The sequence below is a fragment of the Hyperolius riggenbachi genome, chromosome 7 (genome assembly GCF_040937935.1).
Source record: "Hyperolius riggenbachi isolate aHypRig1 chromosome 7, aHypRig1.pri, whole genome shotgun sequence".
Lineage (NCBI taxonomy): Eukaryota > Metazoa > Chordata > Amphibia > Anura > Hyperoliidae > Hyperolius > Hyperolius riggenbachi.
In genome coordinates, this window is record NC_090652.1 from 29,398,512 (window position 1) to 29,426,021 (window position 27,510).

Sequence of the window (27,510 nt, forward strand, 5' to 3'; positions counted from 1 at the left end):
AGTGACAGCAACATAGGAGAAAGGCAATTCATACCACATTTTACCCTGGGAGAAATGGACTTAGTTGTGTGTGTTTACATGTATTTTATATTTTGCAATTTTCACAATAGTGGTCCTTTAAAGTATACCCAAGGCAAAGAAAAACAAAGAAACTTACCCAAGAAGAGGGAAGCCTCTGAATTCTGTACCCTCCTGGCACCCACCACACACAGACAACCTGAACATTTCAGCCAAGAGCTTGTTGGATGTGTTATGTGGCCACGCCCCTCTTCGGCCTGAGCGTGGCTGTACTGCGCCTGCACGAGTACACCCGAGCCTGCGCAGATAGCTGGAGCCGCTCGTGCATGAAGAGGAACATGGTTGCACTCTACATAAGGGTCCCGGGGCAGAGGTGGTAGTCTCCAGGACAACACCTGAAGCCTCTGGAGGAACTAGAGGCTTGCCTCTTCTTAGGCAAGTATTTTTTATTTTTTTTCCCCCTCGAGTCTACTTTTTACCTACTTCCGTACCGGCAGTCTCTGCCCCCTTAAGGACCAGAGACTGCTGGCACAGTAAAACAGCGCTTACCTGCGAATCGCTGCAATCATCCGCCACTCCAGCTGGTCATGTCACTCTGTCCCTATCTCTGCCGTCTCTATGACGGCAGAGCTGTGCGAGCAGGTCAGGAGTCGCTTTCATTGGCTCCCAACGCTGTCAATGTAAGGGCCGGTTTCCACTTCACGCAGATTGGATGCAGAAAAACTGACTCCAATGAATTCCTATGTTTCCACTAAATGCGTTTTTTCTGATGCAGATTTTCCCATAGGCATTCATTGGAGTCAGTTTTTCTGCATCCAATCTCCGTGTAGTGGAAACAGGCTCTAAGCCAATGGGATTGGCTTACAGTATGGACAGGGTCAGGATCCAATGAAAGCGGCTCCTGACCAGCTCACACAGCTCTGTCATCATATAGCTGGCAGGGCTAGTGATCTGCGGCGGGGAGATAGCGGCGCGATCGGCGATAATGCGCGGCCACCAATTGTTGAAATCTACGTCCTGTCAGATCCTCATAGCCACAAGCAGGACGTAGATTACAACTGCGTCGGTCCGGAACCAGTTAAGAGACTTATTAACTTTCCCCGCTTGTGATCGTGGTCACCAAAAACAAGAAGTGAGTGCCACTTACAATGGGAACCCTGGCAGCACTAAAAACCTAATCCTCTTCTCCCCTCTATCCAAAAAATATTTTTTTTGTTTAAATAAACGTTTTAAATTAAAAACTAGTTTCTAGTTTTCACCACAGCTGTGCCTTATATCTAGGTTTTATAATATTGTTCAGAGTTTTCCTAGACTCAGTCTGAAAACAATGGACTGTTTGTTTCTACTACACTATAAAAACAGTGCCCCCTGCAGGCTGGATCTGAGACTTCCGCTATGCCATTTGGGGTTACTGTAACGGATGAGATATTGAGACTGAGACCTGGGTATCCTACCATACAAGCCAAGGGGGACCTGCTTGCCTAAATAAATCACAGCTTATATGAGCACATGGGTCATACCACCACACTCTTCTGGGGGGGGGGGGGGGGGGGTTACTGAGGAGGTATGCAGTGTAGTGATGTGGAGCTCACTTTCAACATTCAATCCGAAACAGAAAAATACCTGGATATCCCCTGAAAGAGGAACGTTACCGAAAGACAGTAGGAGGGGAAAAATAAATAAATTCATATATTGCAAAGTTAAAAGTTAGAAGATAAATCAGGAAATTGAGAATTCATGTTTGATTCACCATTAGCCTGCAGGTCAGCACTTTTACTACTGGCAAACATGGAAAAAAAAGTCAGACAGCACCAACTGCCCTTTTCTATAAACACATCCACTTTTTCCGCTACAGAGAGATATACGGTTATCTCAACAGTTAGGAACAGTCGTCATCTCCCACAATGCAATGAGGTTTACAAACAGGAAATTGTCATCGCCATGGCCCTGACATCACACCGTGGGAGGGGTTTCACCACAGTATCAGCCACACAGATGTCCCTGATGATCTAGTCAAGAAAAGGTAAAGATTTCTGGTGGGAAAGGGTATCGGCTTCTGATTGGGGGGTTTGACGAGGAACTGTAACCAAGGTTTGAATTTCAACCCAATCTTTTCCTGAACACAGGGTCACTTCACTGGTCATCTCCATTATTAAATCTCCCCCTGTAAGAACTATATGCTAAGCAGCATTTTACAGTAAGAAAGTCCATGAAGAATACAGATATGTTCTGCACATCAGTGGTGGCTTCTACAAGGACAGAAGATCCTCAGACAAGATCTGAACCTATTGTGAGTGGGGAAGGGATACAAGAAACAGTCATGTGAGCCTTAACGTTTGAGGTCGAAGGGGAAGCCATAAACCCTGTATGCAAGGGATTCTGGGCATGAATCTTAACGGCTACGGAAGGTCCTGGAAAACTGCACACAAGTATGATGATGGTGGATTTGGTAATATAGATACCTTGCACATTCACAGCTGGGGCACGAATACCAACCATGCCAGAATCCTCCCACAATCACCCCACCCCAGTTTCAACGGAATTCGATTGACTAGGGATGATCAATAAGACCGTGTAAACTGTATACAACTTGAAATTGGGCCAAACGTCCTACTTATTTTGAATGTATGCTTCTCATTAACCATCTCTATATTCTTGGCCATTTCCTTTTTGCATTGTGAGACTCTAAAATATCCCTGTTCCTGTCAGGCAACCTCCCCATTCTCCAGATCCCTGCAGCAGAGTCCCTCCTCTCTCCTTACCCTATATTCAGAGCTTTCTAATTCTTCCCACGGCACCTGCCCTCCGCCTGCAGCAGTGCCTGCCTCCTCCTGCAGTGGAGCCTTCCCTCCTCCTGCAGCAGTACCTTTCCTCCTCCTGCGGCAGTGCCTTCCAGCCTCCAGCAGCAGAGCCTCGCCACCTGCCCTCCTCCTGCAGCAGTGTCTTCCCCCCTGCCCTCCTCCTGCAGCAGTGCCTTCCCGCCTCCTGCAGCAGTGCCTTCCCTCCTGCAGCAGTGCCTCGCCACCTGCAGCAGTGCCATCCCTCCTGCTGCAGAGCCTTACCACCTGCCCTCCTCCTGCAACAGTGCCTTCCCTCCTGCTGCAGAGCCTCACCACCTGCCCTCCTCCTGCAACAGTACCTTCCCTCCTTCACTCTCCAACCCTTCCTTTTCCATATAAAGAGAGGTCACTCTTTCTCCATATCAGCAGCCAAGTTTCTACATTAGGACTGCCTACTCCTACAGCAGGGCTACTCTACCAGCCTCTGTCTCCTTACACAAAAACTTTTGTCCCGCATATTCCCCAGTGGAGTGTCTTGCCCTATGACTACATCTGCCTTCCTTGTCCCTGTGGCATAGGCTTCCCACTCTCACTGTCCCTGAGGCATGATCAGCCCACCATCCTTGCTTCTGCAGCAGAACCCAACTGCTCCTCCAACAGTCTTTTACCCTCTGTACTCTTGCAGAGGAGAGTCCTGCCCTTCCTACATCTCTACTAATACCCCTCACCTTCTCTGCTTCAACAATACTGACTCAAGGACCATGTAACTTTTATATTTCTATCGATCCTCCGTCTAAAAACTAACTCCTCCCTCTCTGGGGATCTCCTGAATTTCTACAATACTGCCCAGAGACATCTGACAGTCAGTCATTGCACTGGAGACAATGAAAATACCAAAAATAAGAGTACTGTTTAGCTAGTGTCATTAAGTCCAAGCAGGCCACCATACTACATCACGCACGGGGGCGCCGCGTCTGTCCAACGGCCTTGCAAAGTGCCGATCGCTCCCTGGCACACAGTCTTATCTCTAAGCATGCCTGAGCTGCCGTTTTCCAAGCGCAGACCCGGGCGCCCCCCTTCCGGCGTCAGCGGCTCTGGAAGTGGCATCGCTGCGTCGGCCACCTCCATGCCAGCTGCTCCGCCCACAGTGGGATCAGAAAGTTGAATCAAAAGGGGCCATGTGCCCGTTGAACACTCCACTCCACACAAGGGGGGTGTAGTGTATAAAGTTCTTCCCAGTACGGATGCAGATCCTGTCTATTAGCGTTATACCAAGTTGCCGGTATGGATGGCGTTTGTGTCTTTTATTTCTTTCATGCCTGGTCACCTTCCTGAATTCCTCGCATGGGAGGTTAAAAGGCGACCGGAGGAGGTTACAAGCACACCCTCTTCATAATGCATGCGCGCGCGTCAGAGAGGTCACGCCTCCCCGAAACAGGCACCAGCACGTCAGAAGAGAGAGCTCGCAGCGTCTGTATCCTCCCCCAGGAGAGCCAGTCACCAGGGCTGCGTGGGTAGAATGCCAGGGACAGTAGTGTTGGGCAGGACAGAGGTCACGGCAGCTGTGGGGTCCGACAGAGGGCAGACTTGGCAGGTCCCTGTAAGAAAGAAAAGGCAAAGGTTGAATATTCATCTAAGTTGCTGCATTACAAAGTGGGGCGGGATTTAAAGGGGGACTCCGTGACAACCTATCATGCAGGGATTTGTGGTGCAGAACCTGAGGAGCGTGCTGTACATGTTCTTCTGCATTGAAAAGGAAACGATCCTCAACCAGTGGGAGAAATCTGAGATGGGGGCAGTCATTTGTACCGAAATTAAATTAAACAAGCTTATAAGACTAATACAAGGCTCATGCAAATAGTTGTGAGTTAATACAGGATTATGCTGATTTTGAATGCAAATTTATGTAGCTTGAAAATAGACCAATTGAACCCTGCTGTGGTGGAAATCGATTGGTCCATTTCCAAGCTGCATACATTTGCCTAATCCTGCATCAACTCACTGGCGCAATAACACAAATCTAATTCTGATTGGCCAATTTTACCCTTTCCATGTAGTATGAGGACCAACAAACTGACTACTATGATTGTGTAAGTAAACTCTCATACTACATGTAAGTGGTAAAATTGTCTAATTGTTAGCCAATCAAAATTGAATGTGTGTACCAGGCTTAAGCCTAGAATTCTAATGGGCAACATTTCTCACTCCCAGGATGAGGAAGAAATGGAGACAAACTGAGCTGCTGTTGACCAGTTAAATTCAGGGCTGCGGAGTCGGAGTTGAGGAGTCGGAGTCTGAGTAATTTTGGGTACCCGGAATCGGAGTCTGATTTCATAAACTGGAGGAGTCGGATGATTTTGTACAAAATCCACAGCCCTGGTAAGTATTAGACTAAGGAGTCGGAGTCTGAGCCATTTTGGTTACCCGGAGTCGGAGTCGGTGGTTTCATAAACTGAGGAGTCGGAGTTGGAAGATTTTTGTACCGACTCCACAGCCCTGGTTAGATGGCAGCCAATGAATCAGCGTCTAGAGCAGAGCTGGGAAAAGTAAGGTCTATGGGCTTTATAAGAAGGTGGCCCGCCACTAGAGGGAGGGATTCTTCTGCCTCCATTTTAAAGTTGGGTGCAGCACATGACAACGGAAAGAACTCACCCAATCACTAGTTCCATGAGCGATCTCCATGGCAACGGCATCACCATGGAGGCCGTCGCTGGAACGAGCGATTGGGCGAGTCAAAACCAATGGCCATCTGCCTAGAGGACAGAGCGAGCAAAAGAAAGTTGCAGTGGGCTGCTTTGTAGAGGCATGTGGCCTGATAATGCAAAAGCTTGCCCACCCCTGAGCTAGAAGCTTTGATTGTCTCACTCTAATTACACCCTCCCCCCTGCTAAGTTAGGATAATGGTTTGGCCCAGCACTGCATGGTAGCAGCTGCAGATCGTCTCTGCCTCTGTATCTTCTCCACAGATCCCTGCGTGATACATTGCACTGGAGTCATTCCATATGAACTAGTATAAGGGATATACAGTACATCATCAACACGCAAATAAATCAGGCAGAAGCATAGAACACAGAACAGGGGAATAATAAAATAAATAACATACAAATACAGCCAAAGCAGAAGGCATCAGCAGCACAAACAGCGGGGAAACAAAGCGTGCGCTAACGAGGGCATGTCATACTAGAGTCTTTGAAACACTCAATTATAATTGGCCTATGGCTGACCAATTTTACCACCTCCATGTAGCATGCGGGTTTACCTACATAATCTGCTTATAGTATTCACTATAAGTTGACCCACATACGACATAAAGGTGGTAGAATTGGTCAGCGATTGGCCAATCATAATTGAAAGTGTGTACCAGGCTTTATACTATGTACACACTATGCAATTTTCCAACCGATTGGCAGGATCGGATGATTTCCGACATGTCCGATCTGTTTTATGATCGATAATGGGAATAGATTTTGCAAAATCATCATTGGAAAATAGATCCAGTTATTTATAAGGAGCAGTTTGGACATGAAAACCCAATACAACTTTCCGTCAAATTACCCATCGATCAGACAGGAGATTGAATTGTGTGTACCCAGCATTATAGGCCTGCAAGCAATGTGTGTAGTGAGCTTATATGTAAGTGTGCTTAAAAAGCTCCAGAAAAGGGCCCTGGTCACTAATGCATTACGGTTGCATAATTTGGCCACCCTCTTAAATTCCGATTCCAGGATTTATTTATTTTTTATATTGGTTTTAATTAGCATGGAAATAAGTTTGAAACATTAATTTTATTGCTGTTTATTTTAATACTTCATGATGGGCAAAAACTGACTAAATAATACTGTAAATAATAAGCAATTTTATTCATCAATTTATATTACTTATATCCACTGTAAAAAGGAATACTACTTCTGCATTAAAGACACTCCGGAAAATAAGACGCATCTAGGTTTAGAAGGCAAAAACCAGGGGAAAAAACATAAAACAAAAACTGGTGCGTCTATGGTCCAGGAGCATCTTGTAGATGTTCTGCCCCAATTATTGTGTCCTCCTGTGTCCCCTTCCTTCTCCCTGTGTCCCGTTTCTTCTCCCTGTGTCCTTCTTTGCTCCCCTTCTATCCCCCTGTATCCTCCCTTGCTCCGCTTCTGTCCTCCTGTATCCTCCTTTGCTCCGCTTTTGTCCTCCCCCAGCCCCCCTCCCCCCATGTCCTCCTTTGCTCCCCTTCTTTGCTCCGCTCCTTTCTGTCCCCGTGTCCTCCTTTGCTCCGCTCCTTTCTGTCCCCGTGTCCTCCTTTGCTCCGCTCCTTTCTGTCCCCGTGTCCTCCTTTGCTCCAACTCCTTTCTGTCCCCGTGTCCTCCTTTGCTCCGCTCCTTTCTGTCCCCGTGTCCTCCTTTGCTCCGCTCCTTTCTGTCCCCGTGTCCTCCTTTGCTCCGCTCCTTTCTGTCCCCGTGTCCTCCTTTGCTCCGCTCCTTTCTGTCCCCGTGTCCTCCTTTGCTCCGCTCCTTTCTGTCCCCGTGTCCTCCTTTGCTCCGCTCCTTTCTGTCCCCGTGTCCTCCTTTGCTCTGCTCCTTTCTGTCCCCGTGTTCTCCTTTGCTCTGCTCCTTTCTGTCCCCTTGTCCTCCTTTGCTCTGCTCCTTTCTATCCCCCTGCATCCTCCTTTGCTCACCTTCGGTCCCCCTGTATCCTCTTTTGCTCACCTTCGGACCCCCTGTATCCTCTTTTGCTCACCTTCGGTCCCCCTGTATCCTCTTTTGCTCACCTTCGGTCCCCTTGTGTCCTTCTTTGCTCCACTCCTTTCTGTCCCCGTGTCCTCCTTTGCTCTGCTTCTGTCCCCCTTCATCCTCCTTTGCTCACCTTCTGTCACTGTGCCTTCCTTTGCTCCCCTTCTGTCCTCGTTTGCTCCCCTTCTGTCCCCCTGCATCCTCCTTTGCTCCCCTTCTGTCCCCCTGCATCCTCCTTTGCTCACCTGTCACCGTGCCTTCCTTTGCTCCCCTTCTGTCCTCCTTTGCTCCTCTTCTGTCCCCCTGTCCTCCTTTGCTCACCTTCTGTCCCCCTGCGTCCTCCTCCGATCCCCGTGCATAAATATAAGTAGCGGCAGCGTGGCTTACCTAATCCACGGCTCCAGCGGTGATCACAGACCTCTCCTCTCTCTCATGGCTCCCCTAGTGCCAGCTTCAGCAAATCACGTCATCAGCAGAAGCAGACACTAGGAGAACAGTGAAGGAGAGGAGAAGACACTATGACCACAAGGTAATTAAATCCATTACCCCTTAGAAGATTTACACAGTGATGTAAGCCTGTTGTCTAGGTGGTGATGTTTGCTATGGGAAGGACAGTAAACTGTGGCAGTAGAAAAACAACAACAACAAAAAGGCAGAAGTAATGTCACTATTGGCATCACAGAGAAACAGTAAAGATGGAAACCAGCAAAAAATATGATTTCCTTTTTTTCCATATCACATTTTACCTAAATCTGACAGTGAACACTAAAACCAAAATGATAGGTAAGCTAAATAAAGTAATTTCTTATTGGATTAAATTTTTTTAATATATATTTTTGCAGTTAATATGGAGTTTTATTCCACTTGAATGGGGATTTAAGGCGGAACTGAAAATAACAAAAAACACCAAAAAGTTTCACTTACCTGAGGCTTCCGCCAGCCCCTTGCAGCCGTCCTGTCCCGCGCCGGTCCACCAGGATCCTCCATTCCCCCGTTGCCAGCTAGTTTCCGTTTCACCGACGGGCCACTGTGCCTGCGCAGCTGTGGCCGCGCGTAGCTTTGCTTGCGTTCCCGTCCACAATAGCGCAGCCGCAGGATGGGAACCCGAACAAGGCTACGCAGGCACAGTGGCCCATCGCCTTACAAGTCGAATGAACAGAAACTAACTGGCAGTAGGAGAACGGAGGATCGTGGAGGACTGGCGCGGGACAGGACGGCTGTTGGGGGCTTGCGGAAGCCCCAGGTAAGTGAAACTCTGGGTTATTTTTTGTTATTTTCAGTTCCGCTTTAAGCCTGTACTCTGAGCACGACATGCCTGCAGCAGCAGAGGAGAAAGACACATGAAAAATGGCAGAAAACAGATGAGTTAATGAGGATGAGAACAGGAGAGGAACATGGGACATACCCCAAGACCCAGCAATGCTCAGGACAGCCTCCAGATACCCCAAATGCATACAGCCCCAAGGAGGAGGAAGGGGGGAGGGGTAAGGAATGGAAAGGTAACTACTCTTGCCTTAGCCGTGGTCACTGCAGTGTGGGCCCCTCAGTAAGCCCCGTGGCCCCCGACATCGCGTGTGTGTGCATGTGGCCGCTCAGCTGTGCCAGCGTTTTGCAGTGTACGCTGCAAATCTTGCAGAGGAAGCTGTCTGCCCGTGGGCACACCAGACCGTGGTGCTTCACCGAGTGGACCCGCAGGTAGGCGGCCGTGGCAAAACCTGCACGGGGGAGGGAGAAGGACACGCCGCTTTAAGGCCGGGCCACAGGCATTGCTCTATAGAACGTGTCCTACCTTATAAAAAAAACATTTCACCCATAAACCTCCCACGACAACCAGCAAACATTCATTCTGCAATGATGTTTTACACTTTTAAAAAGTAATCAACAAATGTGAATATTACTGTAATGGGCGTGCTGCCGCTGGCTAAGAACCCTGTTGGCTTCACTGATCTCATGGAGACTCCAATGGTGAGATCTCCCTGCAGGAGTTTGTGCTTCCTTCCCTCCCACAATGGTGAGATCTCCCCGCAGTAGTCTGTGCCTCCTCCCCTCCCACGATGATTAGCTCTCCCTGCAGTAGTTTGTGCCTCCTCCCCTCCCACAATGGTGAGATCTCCACGCAGTAGTCTGTGCCTCCTCCCCTCCCACGATGATTAGCTCTCCCTGCAGTAGTTTGTGTCTCCTCCCCTCCCACAATGGTGAGATCTCCCCGCAGTAGTCTGTGCCTCCTCCCCTCCCACGATGATTAGCTCTCCCTGCAGTAGTTTGTGCCTCCTCCCCTCCCACAATGGTGAGATCTCCACGCAGTAGTTTGTGTCTCCTCCCCTCCCACAATGGTGAGATCTCCCTGCAGTAGTTGTGTCTCCTCCCCTCCCACAATGCTGAGATTTCCCTGCAGTAGTTGTGTCTCCTCCCCTCCCACAATGGTGAGATCTCCCTGCAGTAGTTTGCTTCTCCACCCCTCCCACAATAGTGAAATCTCCCTGCAGTAGTCAGTGTCTCCTCCCCTCTCACAATGGTGAGATCTCCCTGCAATAGTTTTTGGCTCTGTCCCTCCCACAATGAAGAGATCTCCCTGCAGTAGTGTGTGTCTCCTATCCTCCCACAATCATGAGATCTCCCTGCCGTAGTTTGTCTCCTCCCCTCCCACAATGGTGAGATCTCCCTGCAGTAGTGTGCGTCTCATCCCCTCCCACAATGGTGAGATCTCCCTAGCGTAGATTGTCTCCTCCCCTCCCACAATGGTGAGATCTCCCTGCCGTAGTTTGTTTCTTCTCCACAATGGCGAGATTCACCCATAATACTTTTCCGCTCTTCCCTCAATGGCGGGATTTTCCTTCAGTGGTTTGTGTCCCCCCCCCCCCCCCCCCCTTCATACAACTTTGAAATATACCAACAGTAGTTTGTATCTGCTCCCTCCGACAATGGAGAGATCTCCCTCCCCCTTCAGCAGTCTCTGACCCTTTCACAGTGGAAATATCTCCCTGCAGGATTTTGCATCTCCTCCTATCCCACAATGGTGGGATTACCCTGCAGTAGTTGGTCTCCTCCCCACCCAGAATGGTGAGATATCCCTGCAGTAGTTTGTGCCTCCTACCCTCCTACAAAGGTGAGATTTACCAGTGGTAGTTTGTCTCTGCCCCTCCCACAATGCCAAGGTTTCCTTGCATAGGTGTCCCACCCATGTGGCGATAATGAAAGTGCCACGGTCTCTTTTAGGGCTCTCCGGTTATAGTAAACGGATTTGGTAAGACTAATCACTTTGAAATGCTAGTGTTCCTTCACTGACCCTCTGAATACTAGTGCGGATATCTGACCAGTGGAGTCCTCAAGAGATATGTACTGACCAACAGCCACTTATTTGGTAATTCTCTCTCACAGTCAAGCTGTGCCTAAGGACTTTATTATATTGTGGAGATAGGATGGGGATGAAATATAATCAAGGTCTCTTCTCCTCGACTTTGCCAAATGCTTTTGGAAGTGATTATCACTCCAACTAATGAGTCTTCCATGTATCGTACAAGAGAACCCAGCAGGTGGAGTGATATCCTAAGTGCTGAGGGAGCAAGAGAACGTCAGTGGCTAAAGGTTGACATACATCTCTCGAGTTGGCAGACGATCAACCATCTGATTCTATAATTATCGTCGACTCGGATGAAAATCTGTGCTGCCAAGAGCATGTCCGATCGACGATGCGTATCGATTGGACATGCCGCAAGATGTCAGGCCGTCGTGGTCAATCGGGTACATGGCATTAAGGGTGAGCGATATCAGGACAAGAAATTAACACGACAGAATCCCGGCACTGTCCCGAAATGTAATATGTCCACCCTGGTGCAGTATACTTTACTTGTCTGTGTCTGCCACTTGCTCCATCCGCAATCCACATGCTGAAATGATGTGGGCACCTGTGTGATGTCAAACAGGCACCCATGTATACCGATTGCAGATGGCGCCCGGAGCAAAGGGCAGACAAGGACAGGTAAAGTATACTGCACCAGACACTGGGGGTTACACATTTTACATTAGGGTGAATTGCGTCGGGCGGATTCGGCATCACAAGGCCAATTACCAAGAGATTTCATACTGAAATCAATCAGGAATCGGTCTGCGGTGTATGGGCAGGCAACAGATCCCTCTCCAATCAGATTTGATCAAAGAGATCTGTCTCTTGGTCATCTGCCCATACATTTCAGAGTATTATTATTGTGTATTTATATAGCACTGACATCTTCTGTAGCGATGAACATACATAGTCATGTCACTTTTTTTGTGGTGTGAAGATTGGAGAAGGTTTAAACCGGGGCTGGGCAAATTTCAGGAGCTAGGCAGCCAAAGCATGTTAAAAATTGACCAAATGCAAAATGATTTTTAGGGTTTTTTTTTTGTTTTTATCAATGGGGCTGGCTTCTAAAAGATTACTACAGGCTGGATTAGACAAACTGGTTCCAACATTCCATATTATTTGTGCCCAACCCCAATTTAAACCGAAATATTTAATGTTTGCTGGTTCTGCAATTTATAGTACACAAACCCCACCCCTGAGGAGCCTAAACATCAGAACATCCCATAAAAATAAACTTATTTTTAAAATTTAACATCTGTATTTAACTATAACAAACTTAACAATACAACATTTCTTAACCTTATATTGTAGATTTAGAACTTTTATTGAGACAACAGGTGGTCTGTGGGTAAGACTAGCCTAAACAAATTTCTAGACTAACAAACTTTACAGAAATTAAAACTGATAAGGCTTGTTATCTATGTACTAAACATAAGCTCCACCCATGAGGAGTATGACCATCAGTCGATCCAGTCGAAGGTTCTAACCTATCAATCCTGTAACAACTGAATTTAACAAAAAGTCAAGTGATCAGTTTGTATGAGCCTTCATTACATTTCTTATAAGTGTACCTGAGACAAACGTGTGTAAAAGTTATATACATACCTGGGGCTTCCTCCAGCCTCCTCCATGCAGATCACTCCCTCGCCTCCTGGATGCTCCGGTAGATGTCCTGTTATTTTTGGCCAGTCGGCGCAGGTGCAGTCTCGTCCTCGCCCTCCCTTGGCTGGGAGCGTTTTGCCCCGTAGCACTCTATAGGCGTAGAACGCTCCAGGCGACAAGGGTACGGTAGGCCACGCATGCACAGTACACCCGACTGGCGAAGCTGACGGGGCACCTACCGGAGCATCCAGGAGGCGGAGGACGGTGGCGGGGTATGCAATCGGCATGGAGGGGACTGGAGGAAGCCCTAGGTATGTAATACATTTTTACACCCTTTTGTCTCTGGTTTACTTTAAAGCCAATTTGTTGTTTTTTGATAACTATAATGATCTTATTTATATTATATACTCTGTAAATTAGAACAGAATTTGAGATACAATATAGCCTTCAAACCAGGGATGCAGACTTTAACATTTCTTGACCATAATTTGGACTCTGTTAAACAGAATCTCAATTATTTTAAGCCAATGCCGGATTTAAAAAAAAATTGGCCTTGAATATGCTAAACCCAACACTGGCAGCCAAAACTAAGGCTCAGAGTACGGACGTTACCTTTTCAAACCCACAGACCACACATCCAGTTGTAAATCTACACAGCCCCTGGGCTCTCAGACCACCACCCACCACGCCCAGTGAAGATGTGCAATTTTGGCTGAGAAGAGCATCGCTGGAGATTAGGATACCCCCCGATCAGAGTTACAGGGGGTGTGTTTTGGCAACATGCTGGGGAGGGAGGGGGTTTATACGGGACCACACACGCCCTCCCCCCATCCACCCTCTTACCTTTGCTGCAGAGCTCACACACATGGTTGGGGCCCTGGTTGTGGACCTTCATGTGGTCAGTGATGTAGGCGGCACTCAGCAGCTTCCCACACACATGGCAAGAGACCTTCTCCTCGTGCCGCACCATGTGCGCTCTGAGACGGTCCTTTGTTGCAAAGGCGGCTTCACAGGTCTGTAGAAAGCAACCATTTTGTTTCAGGGTTAGGCCATGGTTGGAAAGCTTAGGGTTGTACAAAGACGATCATCTTATACTTCTCTTATACAGGTCGACTAAGCAACCAATCAAGAACGACCTGACCAGAAAACAATTGGGAGTACTGATCGATGTTCTACGTTGCCCAATTGGATCTTGAATTTGTTTTTTTTTAACCAAAAATGCGATGAAGATTGAATGAACAGACATGCCCGCTTGTGTGGTACTAAGCAGTGCAGTAAAGTGCTATGTGGCTGTCAATACCCCTCTCCCTTCCCCGACCCAAAAAAACCTCTATAATGTATCCAATGGGTAAACTGATTAGAAGTCGGTGCTCAATCTATGCTAGCTTTGAAGAAAGTGATCAAATCTTTTGGAAATATCAAAGACATTCAGAGGTGGTCACGCTCAGGACTACTAGATGAACAGGTACAACTTTTTATTGACCTGGGGAAGCAGGAGAGCACCAGTGAAACGCATTGTCTTAATCTTGTGTTGAATGGATAAATATCTTTTTCGAGTCCTACTTGCATGGAATCATCTAGGGAGGTAAGCAATTGCCCCTCTTCCCTGTATATATGTTTAAAAGAAATCTAAAGCTTTAAAACATTTTTTTAATAATAATAATAAGTTAAAAAAATTGTTTAACTCACCTGGGGCTTCTTGCAGCCCCTTGGAGTGATCCTGTTGCCAAACCCTCTTTCTGAGCCCTTCCGGCCAACAGCGGGGACCCCCGCAAAGCTGGTCGGCCACAGGTCTCCTCAGCGCGCTACTGAAGCTGGGAGCGTACTGCACATGAGCAGCGTGCAAAAATTGCCACTGTGCATGTGCAGAACGCTCCTGGCAGCGGGAGCGTGATCAGGTTGCGCGTGGCTTGGGGCTGCACATGTGCAGTAGGTGGTCGCGACTGCTGGCCAGAGGGACTCAGATGGACAGCGTGGGAACAATATGACTCCGCGGGGCTGCAAGGTAAGTTAAACTTTTTTTTTTTTTTAACCACTTGCCGACCGCACACTCATAACGTGCGTCGGCAAAGTGGCAGCTGCAGGACCAGCGACGCAGTACTGCGTCGCCAGCTGCAGCCTAATTAATCAGGAAGCAGCCGCTCGTACGAGCGGCTGCTTCCTGTCAAATCACGGCGGGGGGCTCCGTGAATAGCCTGCGGGCCGCCGATGGCGGCTCGCAGGCTAGATGTAAACACAAGCGGAAATAATCCGCTTTGTTTACATTTGTACGGCGCTGCTGCGCAGCAGCGCCGTAAGGCAGATCGGCGATCCCCGGCCAATCAGCGGCCGGGGATCGCCGCCATGTGACAGGGGACGTCCTGTCACTGGCTGCACAGGACGGATAGCCGTCCTGTGCAGCCCTGATCACCGGGGGAGGCAGCAGGTAGGAGAGGGAGGGGGGAATTTCGCCGCGGAGGGGGGCTTTGAGGTGCCCCCCCCGCCACCCACAGCAGGCAGGAGAGATCAGACCCCCCCAGCACATCATCCCCATAGGGGGGAAAAAAGGGGGGCAATCTGATCTCCCTGCCTGCACCCTGATCTGTGCTGGGGGCTGCAGAGCCCACCCAGCACAGATCAATCAAACCAGCGCTGGTTCTTAAGGGGGGGTAAAGGGTGGGTCCTCAAGTGGTTAAATAACCCTTTAAAAAAAGCATCAGGGGGGAAAAAATGAGCTTTACTTACCCGGCTGCAGCTCCTGTGGCTCCCGGTCCCCTCCAATGCAGATGCCGACCTCACCAGGTCAGCATCTACTGCGCCTGTGCCGCTGTCAATCACGCTCACGTGGTCTGGAGCGCTCTGTGCAGGCGCAGTACAGTCCGGAGCTGTGGCAAGAGCACAGTATGGCTGCCAGGGGCTGGAGGAAGTAAAGCTCATTTTTTCCCCCCCTGATGCTTCCTTTAATTACAAGCTTATGGATAGCTAAATCATACATTTACAAGGTGCCTCCACCATAGCAATAAGTCTAGTCCTAGAGCTCTAGAGGTACAGTCGTCAAATGTATACCTTCATGGAGAGCGACCATCCAGCATCCAGTTGATCCTGGAGCACCGAGCTGGATGGTTAATTCCCCGCAGGACTATGCGGAGGTTCCAGGGACTGCATCCCACCTTTGTGAGTATAAATCACAATTTGCTTTATATTGCTCCTACACCTACGTATGGCACTATTGGGTTCTCGGTTTCTCCATTTTCCTTTAGGGGATTTTAGTACCCACCATAAAGATCATCGATACTTTGCCATACAAGATAAGGAAGTCATACCATTTTTCACGTACCTGGCATTTGAAGGGGCGCTCCGTGGAATGGACTTGCCTAACGTGACTGTTCAAATGGTCAGGACTGAAACACAGAGAAATGAAGAATATATTTATCAGTAGCGGCAAGCAGAACGATGGCCACAAAGCAGGACAGTAAAAAAAGTTAAATAAACACAGAGGCACAATTAAAACCAAAAATACAAATCAAAGCAAGAGGATACTAAAACATCAACAAACACCAACATGTCTACTTACGTTTCCTGTCCCAGGGGGGCATACAATCAGCATGGACACCCTCACAAATGAGGGAAATGCGTGTATCGAATCTGTTAAATAAGGTTTATGCAGCACATGATGCAGAAGCAGAGCACAGACTACAGGAAATCTGGACGCCCAAGTTTGGACGCCAACACAAATATCAGCAAAAATCGGAAATTTGGCTTGGAGCTGCCCAATATTTTATTGGGCCTGATATTTGTCTCTTTGTAGCGGGTTTGTGGTAGGGAAGGATGGGAGAGGTAAGGTTAGCTGTGCGAGGGGGTGGGGGTTAAGGTTAGGCATTGCAGGACAGGTGGTTAAGGTTAGGCTTTGGAGGTAAGCGGTTAAGGTTAGCTGTGCAGGGGGTGGTGGTTAAGATAAGGCATTGGAGGGGAAATAAATGTGGTGGGGAGGCATGGGGACGTAACCGGAAGATGTTGAGTTGAAGGAGTTAGCTGCAGATTCTGTGGTAGCGGATGCCGCTTGGTGCAACGTTACCACACTGCTCAGACTGCAAAGGGAGGGGCCACAGACTGAAATTACTGAGAGGAACGCCTGGAGCAGCAACATAGGTCTGTCAGGCAGGAAGTAGAATTCTAACAGAAGTAAGTAGGGACTAGACATCATTGGATCTCCTACAAGAATTATTCCTGTCAGGAGAATTCATGGAAGAGTGCATAATCAAATTATCAGGTGATCAATCTGCACTTCTTCTATTGGCCGGTTATTATCAGACTTTACAGGAAGCATAAGCGAGACATGATCAACATGGGCATCTGCACGTTTGGCAAAATGGGGCGGACACCCCCCCTGGCTGTCAGCTGACAACCCCCACCCAGCCATCACCGCTAAGTCCCAGCAGCCAGCCCAGCGTCAGACCTCTGATCATCCGGTGAATGCGGGTGCTAGGACCTCACAGACACTGCACTGATAAGTGGAAGTGAAATCACTTCCGCATATGCAGTGTGGTGTCCACGGGAGTACTCTGCGCCCGCTCTCACTGGTTACCGGCTGATTCTGAGGTCTGACGCTGGGCTGGCTGCTGGGACGATGGTCAGTGGGGGTTCCTGTCACTACCTAAACTAGGGGGCACCTGTCACTACTTAGACATGGGGGTACCTGTGTTGGAGGAGCTCACAATCTAATTCCTACTATAGTACCAGTCCCAACATTGCTAAGTTCATGTAAAAATTTGCCTCCACCCATGACCACACCCATTTTTTGGCTATTACCCCCATTTTTTGGCATGGCACCCTCCCCTTTTTTGCCCCTCTCCCCCGGAAAATTTTCTGCGGACGCCCATGGTGATCACATGATAGCGACCAGCCAGTCAGAAAGCCCACAAGATCTACTGTGATAGACACGCTTTTAAATAGACTACAAAGCTAAAAATATACATTACATGGATCCCCTTCTGGTAAAGAGTTATACTGACTTGCCGGGCATTTGGCTTTCAAATCTCCCCTCAAAACCCCGCCCCATGTAGCCGAGTGCTATGGCATGTATGTTTGGTGCCCGGCTTTAAGGGGGCGGGGCTACGCGCCGAAAGTGATAGCTTCCAGGGCTCGGTGAAAAAGGTTTGAAAGTTAGTTGGTATAACTTTTTACTAGAGCGGGATCACCGCAATGCATAATTTTAGCTTCATAGCCCCTTTAAGGAAATTTGATAATAAATTATTCAAACTACAGACTTATATAATAAGCTCTTCCCTATTATAAACATAACACATCCCAACAAAATTTGAATAGGGTGTTTACATGCAGCTGAGAGTTCTGTTTAGTTACAAAAATGTGTCACTTATTTAAACAGACATTTCTTCCGGTTTGACACACCAATGACAAGTACACGTTTCGCAGCCAGATGTGCCGCTTCTTCAGAGGCACATGATTATCACAGTCCAGAAGACACAAACGTCTCCCAATTCTGTCATGCTATAAACAAATATATGACAGAATAGTGTGTCCCTCCTCAGCCTCGAGGTGCGGTTGGGCTATCAGTGAACTCTGCACTTGTAGCTCTTTGTCATTGTATGAAACCGGTAGAAATTCTTGTATAAATAAAATTGATGCATTTTTGTAACTCTACGGGATTCTTTGCTCGAAAATTAATTAGCTTGGATGGGGTTGGCCATATTTGGGGTCTTGTATAACCTCTGTGTTGTCTAGAACCTCAGCATAGCTAAATACCCCTTTAATATAGCCAATATTGTAATGCAGGAAGTAGGTGGTGTGTGGGCTCCTCATCAAGGAGGTCCCACCCAAGCTCTGCCACTGAGTGCCCACTTGAGAGGAGGTTACCATTTGTACCTGGACTTTAAAGAACTTAACACTTTAACTTCTCGCACTGAATGTCCCAGCCCCCCTGGTGGTAATACTATGCTGGACTTTATGATCAAAATCTTAAGTCAACTGTATCTTAATCCTGGCTCTCACCAGCAGGTCTGACTTGCCCATAAGGCAACCAGGTGTGATGCTGAAGACTTACTGGTTGTCCAGGGGCCTGGCTGGCATCTACTCTGAGCCCCTACCACCACCTCTTTAAAAAGATCAGATGGCAGGCAGAAGAAGACGAAAACTGCTACCTGTCCTAGGGGCTCACTCTTTATACTAATCCATCTCACTTACCGGGAGAATCCTTTTCCACAGTGGCTACAGATGTAGGGTTTGTGCACCGTGCCATCATGGGAACGCACGTGATAGGTCATGCGGTCCTTACGTTTGAATCGCTGCTGACACACGTGGCAGGAGTAGGGCTTCTCATCAGAGTGCGACAACTTGTGGCGATTGAGGTGGTAGACATCTCTGAAGGCTTTGCCACACATCTCGCACGCGTGGTTTTTCCGCACCTTCTTAGCGGTGGGGGATGGGCCAGGTCCAGAGAGTGCAAGCGTGGCAGGGGAGGTGGGCACCTCCAGGGTCTCTGTTCCAGGTCCAAGTGCACTGGCAACATTGAGTAAACTCAGGGGTACCATGGTGGGCATCTTAACAACAGCAGGCTGTGCTCGGGCTGGCTTTGTGCCAGTGTGGATAGCTTCATGTCTCCTCAGGTTGTAGCCATTTTTGAACTCTTTGGAGCACAAAGAACAGATGTAAGGGCCTCGGCTCTTAGATTTCTTGGGGAGTTCCATAATGGGGTGCAGGGGGAGTGCGGTCGTAGTTGAGACAGGGGAAGGCTGCGACGTGGGCACCATTTGCTGGGTGATTGCCAGACCTGGCACAACCTGTTTGAGGGCTGCAGTGTCAACAGTGGAGGGGTGCTGAGGTGCCATAGTGTGTACCATGGTCTGTGAAGTGAGGGTTCCATCTGGTGGCGCTGAAACAGTAGTTAAAACAGGTAAAAGTTCAACTTGAAGAGAGTCCGAAGGTGGCGGCGGAGGGGTCTGCAAGAGAAAAGGAAAAAGGCACATCTAAAATGCAACGTCAACCAAAAAATAAATGCAAGTTTTTAGAGGACTTAGAACTTGCCATGGGTTCTTATTCCGCGTTCCAACCGGGGTAAAGTCCTCAAACAGGTGCAAAGGCAGCAATATGTATCACCTTTTTATATACCCTAGTTCATAATAAAAACAGCGGAATAACCCAAGTCTTGAAAATAAAACTGAAAAATCTTTGGCTGAAATATAACTGTAACAGAACTCATATGTTGTCAAGTGGCTGCGGCGGAGTCAATGCAACTTTGAAGCCTCATTGAGCTGACCCCCAAATCATGTACCAGATCAGAAACACACGTGGCCATCAGTAAGAACAGAATAGTTGAATTCTGATTACAACCAATACACAGTACTGGGGTGGTCAGACCAAGGCCTTCTCTGACTCCACTGGGCAAGGTACGCCTCAAGTAAACCCCTCTGCACGGTCAATAAACCTGTCACAATACAGGAAAGCAACTGACAACATTTAGAAGAGTCTATAAAAGTCCTGAGTTCTTCAAACAATATGACAATACAAAAATAAGAATGGTTACATTTCAAACTAAAGAGGCAGATTTCAGGAAGACTACAGGAAACCTGCTGTGCCAGGGAAAATATGTCCCACCTTCTCATGGTTTCACCTCAGATATGGTCAGTCAAGGCTAACTTCAGTTCATCTGTGATACATATTCACATTGATTTCAATATGAGGATTTCTAGTTTAATTTCAGTTCATACACCACCTAAACTTCTAAACTGAAGACACAAGTCAACCATAGTCAAAGTCACAACAACCTTAAGTCAAAGATCCCTGTACACCTGCCTTGAGTTTTCTGAAGGCACAATGAGATTTTGCAACAAACCAACCATAGTTACTATAGGGTTGAATCAAGTCCATAACGCAAGTTACGCTCTAGGTGCATACACACCCAATTTGGATGGCCAATTTTAACACTTCCATGTAGTATGAGAGTTGCGCAAAAGGTGGATCAGCGCATCACCAGGCCGCCTCCGAATGGCCTCCAATCAGAGGTGCGCTGAGCCCCCCCCTGAAACTGCAAACGCACCTTGAACCCAAACAGAAGCTCTGCATATACACCAAAAGCAAGGCTGTTAAGTGAGAGCAGCTGACCAGAAATGAATGAAATTAGTACATGGCAAGGAAATAAGCACCGCTACTTAAAAACAGATAAGTGCCTACCTGCAAGAGAGTGCAAGCCCCTTGTGGGGTAAAATACGCCAAAAAAGGGCGTCGGGAAAAAAGGGCGCGTGGTGTAAACGATAAGCAGTATTATCGTTTATAAAAATATTGTGTAGAATTTCGTTTACAAATAGTGTTTTAAGAATTTATAAATCATTAAATAATGTGTATGAGATCGGCAATTCTTAAACCGTTAATCTTCCGTTTCTAAACTGAAACTTATATTTACGTTTGTTAAAAACCCTCCCTGTACCTATCCCTAACCCCTAGACCCCCTGTTGGTGCCTAAACCTAAGACCCCCCCCCTGGTGGTGCCTAAACCTAAGACCCCCCTGGTGGTGCCTAACCCTAAGACCCCCTGGTGGTGCCTAAACCTAAGACCCCCCTGGTGGTGCCTAAACCTAAGACCCCCCTGGTGGTGCCTAAACCTAAGACCCCCCTGGTGGTGCCTAAACCTAAGACCCCCCTGGTGGTGCCTAAACCTAAGACCCCCCTGTTGGTGCCTAAACCTAAGACCCCCCTGGTGGTGCCTAAACCTAAGACCCCCCTGGTGGTGCCTAAACCTAAGACCCCCTATGGATAATAATGTTAAATCATCACAAGCACAGTTATAAAACCTTAAAAATCTCCGGGCGCCGTTTGTAAAACGTTAATAATCTCCGGCGCCTTTTTTTCCCTGTTCGGCGCCCATTAAACGATATTTATAATGGGAGTGAATGGGGCGCCCTTTTTGTCCACTTGTCTCATGCGCCCAAATCTCCTGCTTCCAAAATACACACCTACCAACCACATGACCTGTCTACCACTGGAGGATGTTGGTTTCCTGTAACAGCTTGCATGCAACTGGTGAGGCGCTGATCCACCTTTTGCGCAACTTTCAATTTTACTTGGTGGCGCACCCAGGCTATGCATAGGTTAGGATTTAGTTAGTGTTAGGTCCCCTCCCATCGAGGATGACTTCTTCGCAGTGGGAGGGACGAGTACTTAACAAGTTGATACTTGCCATGTAGTATGAGAGCCAACAGATTTTGAATACTATGACCAGACTGAGTACAGTAGGTAAGTTGTCATACTACACTTCAGTGGTAAAATTGGATGTATGCACTCTAAAAGCCTGATGCACACTCTCAATTATGATTGCTCATAGTATTCAATATCTGTTGAACCTCATAGTACATAGAGGTGATCAAATGAGTTAGGGATAAAGATGGCCCAAGCGGTTCGCCGGCGGACAGTTCCGGATATCAGCTGTTCGCATCCGCGGCGGGACGCGAACACATAGCGCGTTCGACCAGCCCCTATACCTCGTCATTGGGCTAAACGTTGATCCTTTACATCAGTCAGCAGACACATGGCAGCCAATGAGGCTGCACTCCCCCACGGACCCCCGCCCCCATGTGTCACTGCGTACAGCTCACAGTCGTAGCAGTCCTTTGTAGTCCGCCAGCACACGGTATTACCAAAGGTATGCCTTATGGTGCCCATGCATGTTACAATTTTTTCATCCAATCTTACAATCTCTATGTAATACAAGGGAACTGCCTAAATTATCCTTTCAGTATATTCATTTAATTTACCCTTATACTACATAGAAATGGTAAGATTGGATGAAATAAATGGTACCATGTATGGGCACCACAAGACTCTTGGAGGTTATTTATATCCACGAACAGTCGCCCCTTCACTAATTCTGATAGGCTGCCATATGTTCCTTCTGAAAACTGTTTTTAATTTTTCTAGGCTTCAAGATGTTATGTTTAATCAGCCCCATAATATGACCACTTCCCATGTTGTACAGTCAGTATTGATAATCTGAATTGAAAGACCACACAGCGGGCCTCATATGGCTATATGGCTCACTTTCACGCTGACACTTTCCCCAAACGGAAAAAAAATTACTGCACATCGCAATGCAATTTTATTGTAGTGGTGCGTTCGCATCGGCACATTAGCAGTGCAACGGAATCTGTTGGAACAATGCAAAGCTTGCTGTGCGGCACTGGATAACTGGCACATTTACAGTTGCAGCAAAGCAGAATTTTCATGCATGACATGTGGAAATGCATGTGACTATTGCCCTCTGTTGCAATCCTGTTTTTCAGGATGTCCAACCCAGTGTGAGACTAGCCTAAAGGCCAACATGCATTTTTAGATGTGGGCTTACATCAGGCAAACAACTGACATCAGTCATTTACCTGGATACCAATGTATGCACCACTCAATATTACACATCAGCAGGCGTTGCTGAAATACCAATCTGACCACTATACGGTCAGTGACATGACTATGTGCACTGTAAAGTGCTGCAGTGGATATCAGAGCTATTTAAATGCATAATAATAATAATAATAATAATAATATGGCAGGACATTAGACTATGACTATGGTAGGGATTAGACTGTGAGCTCCTCTGAGGACAGTCAGTGACATAATTATGTACTCTGTAAAGTGCCGCAGAAGATGCCAGTGGTATATAAATACATAATAATAATATGGTAGAACATTAGACTATGACTATGGTTGGATTAGACTGTGAGCTCCTCTGAGGACAGTCAGTGACATGACTTTGTATTCTGTACAGTGCTGCAGAAGATGCCAGTGGTATATAAATACATAATAATAATAATATGGTAGGACATTACACTGACTATGGTAGGATTAGATTGTGAGCTCCTCTGAGGACAGTCAGTGACATGACTTTGTATTCTGTACAGTGCTGCAGAAGATGCCAGTGGTATATAAATACATAATAATAATATGGTAGGACGTTAGACTATGACTATGGTAGGATTAGATTGTGAGCTCATCCATCTGAGGACAGTCAGTGACATGACTATGTACTGACTATGTACTCTGTAAAGTGCTGCAGAAGATGCCAGTGGTATATAAATACATAATAATAATAATAATAATAATAATAATATGGTAGAACATTAGACTATGACTATGGTAGGATTAGATTGTGAGCTCATCCATCTGAGGACAGTCAGTGACATGACTATGTACTGACTATGTACTCTGTAAAGTGCAGCAGAAGATGTCAGTGCTATATAAATACATAATAATAATAATAATAATAATAATAATATGGTAGGAGATTAGACTATGATAGGATTAGATTGTGAGCTCTGAGGACAGTCAGTGACGTGACTATGTACTCTGAAAAGCAATGCAGAAGATGTCAGTGCTATATAATTATATAATAATTCTACAATATCAATCTACATGAAGCAGAGACTTGATTGATCTGACTTTGGGTCGACATAGATTTGTCACGACTGGCTGGGAATGATCAATGTATTGTTGGATTTGAGTGCCAGCCATGGGTATGGATAGCTTTATGCCTTGTACACATCATGCAATGTTCCGAATTGTCAGATCGACAGGAAATTTCCCGTCCTCCGATAATTTACAGCATGTCCAATCTGCTTCATATCAAGAAAGAGATCGATATTAAAATCAAGTATTAGACTAAGGAGTCGGATCAATTTTGGGTACCTGGAGTCGGTGTTTTCATAAACTGCAGAGCTGGAGTTGGAGGATTTTTGTACTGACGCCACAGCTCTGCACAAAATCAATCCCTTTCTCGACCAGAAGCAAATCGGACATGCTGGAAATGATCCTACAAAGGGAAATTTCCTGTCGATCTGATGAGATTTCATGGTGTGTCTCCAGCCTTATAAAATGTCAAGTGTAAAGCAAAGCAGATTTCTTTAAGCGTAAAGTACAAATTTAACTCCCAATTATATCCAAAATGTTAGGAGTGTTTTACATGGAAAGAATAGGATCACTGTAAGTGTGTTATTGTCATTTCTGTCCCACGGTGTGACTTTTGGTGCTAGTCTACTTTAGGGGACCCAGTAGGTAGGAAATTCTGCTAACCGGATTGGGTGGGCGGCACCCTCTCAAACAGCTAGGTTTCCAATAGGCTGTAGTAAACTACGCCCATAGCATTTGGCCAATCACTGTGCTTTGTGCTGTAGAGGTACTGGGAACTGATCTCTATGAGGATCCATGCTGGGTCCCCTAAACTAGATTAGTGCCCGATGTTTTCCTTGTCATTTCCGGTCTGATACCCATAAGTGGAACATGAAATAAAGCCTGGTACACACATCCAATTTTGATTGGCCAATCAATTTTACCACTTCCATGTAGTATGAGAGCTTACCCATACAATCTGTAAATAGTTCACAATCTCTTCGCATACTACATGGAGGAGGTAAAATTGGCCAGCACTAGTCTACTTTATTGGAGCCAGCAGGAAACCTCATAGGCAACAGTTCTCCAGACACAGCACCCCCTACAGCACGAAGCGGTGCGATTGGCCAAATAGTGTAGGCGTAGCTTACTACAACCTATCTGAAACCTAACACTTTGAGAGGGTGCCGTCCACCCAATCACGTTAGCGGAATTGAATGCACCCTAAATTCTGGTACACTTTTTTGTTTAATTATGAGTGGCCATTGGCCAATCACTGACCAGTTATACCTCACCCTTTTGTTTCCTGTTTCTGTGCAATTTATCAAATTAACATCTAACCAGTATTGGAGATATTATTCAAACTACTGGGCAGCAAGGTGGTGTAGTGGTTAGCACTCTCGCCAGGCCAACATCTGCAAGGAGTTTGTATGTTCTCCCCGTGTCTACATGGGTTTCCTCCGAGCACTCCGGTTATCTCCCACATTTCAGAAAAACACACAGATAAGTTAATTGGGCCTAGACCAGGCATGGGCAAACTCGGCCCTCCAGCTGTTACGGAACTACAAGTCCCACAATGAATTTGCCTTTAGGAGTCATGACTGTGGCTGTCAGACTCCTGCAATGCATTGTGGGACTTGTAGTTCCAAGTTTGCCCATGCCTGGCCTAAACTATGATATATACTCTGTACAGCACTGCGGAAAATGACAGCACTATATAAATACTAAACAATAATCTAGACATCAGTTGTATGTATCTGTACTTGTGTCACTGGTTGTCCTGATTGTACAATATGATGAACTGCTCATATATTTATGCTCTCCATTGTTGTACAGCGCTACGGAATATGTTGGACCTCTGTTTATAAAAATATCATCACCTCCATGTAGTATGCGGGGTTACCTACACAATATGCTCATAGTATTCAATATCTGTTGGCCCTCCTACTACATGGAGGATGGTTAAATCGGTCAGTGATTGGCCAATCATAATTGAAAGTGTGTACACGGCTTTAGGCAAAATTTCCCACAACGGAATTCCTGTAAACTATAAAATCCTTGTAGGGGGTTCAAAGCAATAATCTCGAGAAAACAAGCATTTCCAGTTTGGTTAAGCCTTTTAAAATGAGAAAGCGTGTTTCACTTTACCGGAGAATCGTTAATAGCCACGATTAGTGGTGCTTTTTAGCAACACTGGTGACTTGTCACATAAGCTGCAGCACTTGATAGAAGCAATACCTACCTCCACAGCCCCCACCTGCCTGTATAAACAAACAGGCTCAGGTGACAAGACACTACCACTCTGCCTGCTGTTCACCTGTCGTCCTCCCGAGCTCAATGCCCACCGGTCTATGGTCTACAACTTTGCTTTCGGCAACTTTTTGCCCCCCCAATTTTAATAACCCCCCATGTGTTTGTGTAGTGCTTGGAAACATTGTATAGCTGCACGTTGCATAACAACAATATCCAACACAAAACAATCATGTAACCTCCAACCGAACACATCAACAAAAGGGCGCTCAACAGGCTTAGTTCCAAAAAAAGCACAGATTCAATAACGACCCCTCTTCCCGGCGGGGGTTAAAAAGCGCCTACTTAGCACATTGTGTATTACTTGCATTCCGCAGTCGCCGCGCTGAGAATACTTAAATCGTTTAACAGGCCGTGAGATCATCAGCCTCGCACGTCTGCAGAATTAGCTCTGTGCAGCCTGGCCTGATTTTAAGGAGATGGTGACCGTTGTGCGAGACAATGGACGGCATGCACCGTGACGCCGGCCGCTGTCGGTGGAACAGATCCCACCGCCGTATCGCGGCAAGCCCCAAGCACCGGTCTACGAAAACGATAAAAAAATTTCTTTCCCTCCGCTAACAGACGACGACAATCGCAGACCGCCTTTCTGGCGAGGAAGCGGCGAATATTATCCTAGCAGCGCCTTGCTATTTCTATGAAAGGAAAAAGAGGGAGAGGGAAAAGATGGGAGGGGTGGTGATTTAAACACCCAACACCAACTCTTCTGCGCTCTCCCTCCCTCCCTGCAAAAAAAAAAAAAAAAAAAAAAAAAATGCTTGGAGACAGAAGAAGATGCTAATTTTCAGGGCTCCGCTTTGTGCCCCGCTTTCGCCCCCTACGAACCCCTCTAAGGCTCTCCGGGCGAAGGAGGAAGCATGCAAGGGAGACACGACAAGGGAGACACAATCCCACCACAACACTGACAACCCCACCATGTCCAGCACAAAAGAAAAAAAAATGAGATTAAAAACAAAAAAATACAAAAAAAAAGGAAAGATTGCATTACCTGGAATATAAAGCTGGTCCAGTTTGCGTCCATAGTGGAGAAGGGGGGGAAATAAATCTCTATTTTGGTATTCTATAAATATATCTATATATTTTAGCCCTGGTGCTGCTCCCCCCCTCTCTGGAACAAGAGTACTCCCCCTCCCTCCCTCGCCTGCTCTGCTTTGGATAGCTCTCTCTCTCCCTCTCTTGCAGATCACTGCCCCCTAAAGGCTAGTTTTTTTTCTGTCTCTTGATTTAAAAAAAAAAAAAATTTGAGGAAAAAAAAGAAAGAAAAAAAATCCCATAAAATACACACAGCATTGAATAAAGAGAGATCAGAGCTGCAATGACATCACTCACCCCTCCCCTCCCCCTTGCCTATTGCTCCAGCCCCCTCCCTGCACAG

At 46.9% G+C, this 27,510-nt stretch overlaps 2 protein-coding genes across 4 annotated transcripts in view; one reads left to right on the forward strand and one right to left on the reverse strand.

Moving 5' to 3' along the window:
- On the reverse strand, positions 1 to 27,449 carry MAZ (MYC associated zinc finger protein). Of its 3 annotated transcripts, none has more exons than XR_011022645.1 (6): positions 27,124 to 27,449; positions 18,642 to 19,396; positions 15,778 to 15,841; positions 13,305 to 13,476; positions 3,084 to 4,396; positions 1 to 3,043 (listed from the first exon to the last, which is right to left on the reverse strand). XR_011022645.1 is itself a non-coding variant. In XM_068243815.1 (6 exons), exons 1-5 carry the CDS (start codon positions 27,154 to 27,156, stop codon positions 9,041 to 9,043), a joined length of 1,215 nt encoding a protein of 404 aa, XP_068099916.1. In that variant the 5' UTR covers positions 27,157 to 27,449; the 3' UTR covers positions 4,319 to 4,396; positions 9,030 to 9,040. The 3 variants fall into 3 exon arrangements, 2 of the variants coding, with proteins under 2 accessions (XP_068099917.1, XP_068099916.1); XM_068243815.1 differs by lacking the exon at positions 1 to 3,043 and adding an exon at positions 9,030 to 9,231 and having other exon boundaries at positions 4,319 to 4,396; XM_068243816.1 differs by having other exon boundaries at positions 1 to 4,396.
- The window catches only part of ALDOA (aldolase, fructose-bisphosphate A), a 445,177-nt gene continuing 442,957 nt past the window's right edge, over positions 25,291 to 27,510 (forward strand). Inside the window, exon 1 of the mRNA XM_068243818.1 lies at positions 25,291 to 25,297. The gene's annotated coding sequence lies outside the window, so the exon portion shown is untranslated. The remainder of the gene's footprint in view (positions 25,298 to 27,510) is intronic.

What these genes read in the sequence shown, in the direction of transcription:
- MAZ (XM_068243815.1), bottom strand. Translation starts at nt 27,156, where the DNA reads ATGGACGCAAACTGGACCAGCTTTATATTCCAG. An exon ending in GGACCAGCTTTATATTCCAG is followed by an intron (nt 19,397 to 27,123) that starts GTAATGCAATCT and finishes TTTCTCTTGCAG; the next exon opens with ACCCCTCCGCCGCCACCTTC. An exon ending in GTGTGAGCTCTGCAGCAAAG is followed by an intron (nt 9,232 to 13,304) that starts GTAAGAGGGTGG and finishes TCCCCCGTGCAG; the next exon opens with GTTTTGCCACGGCCGCCTAC.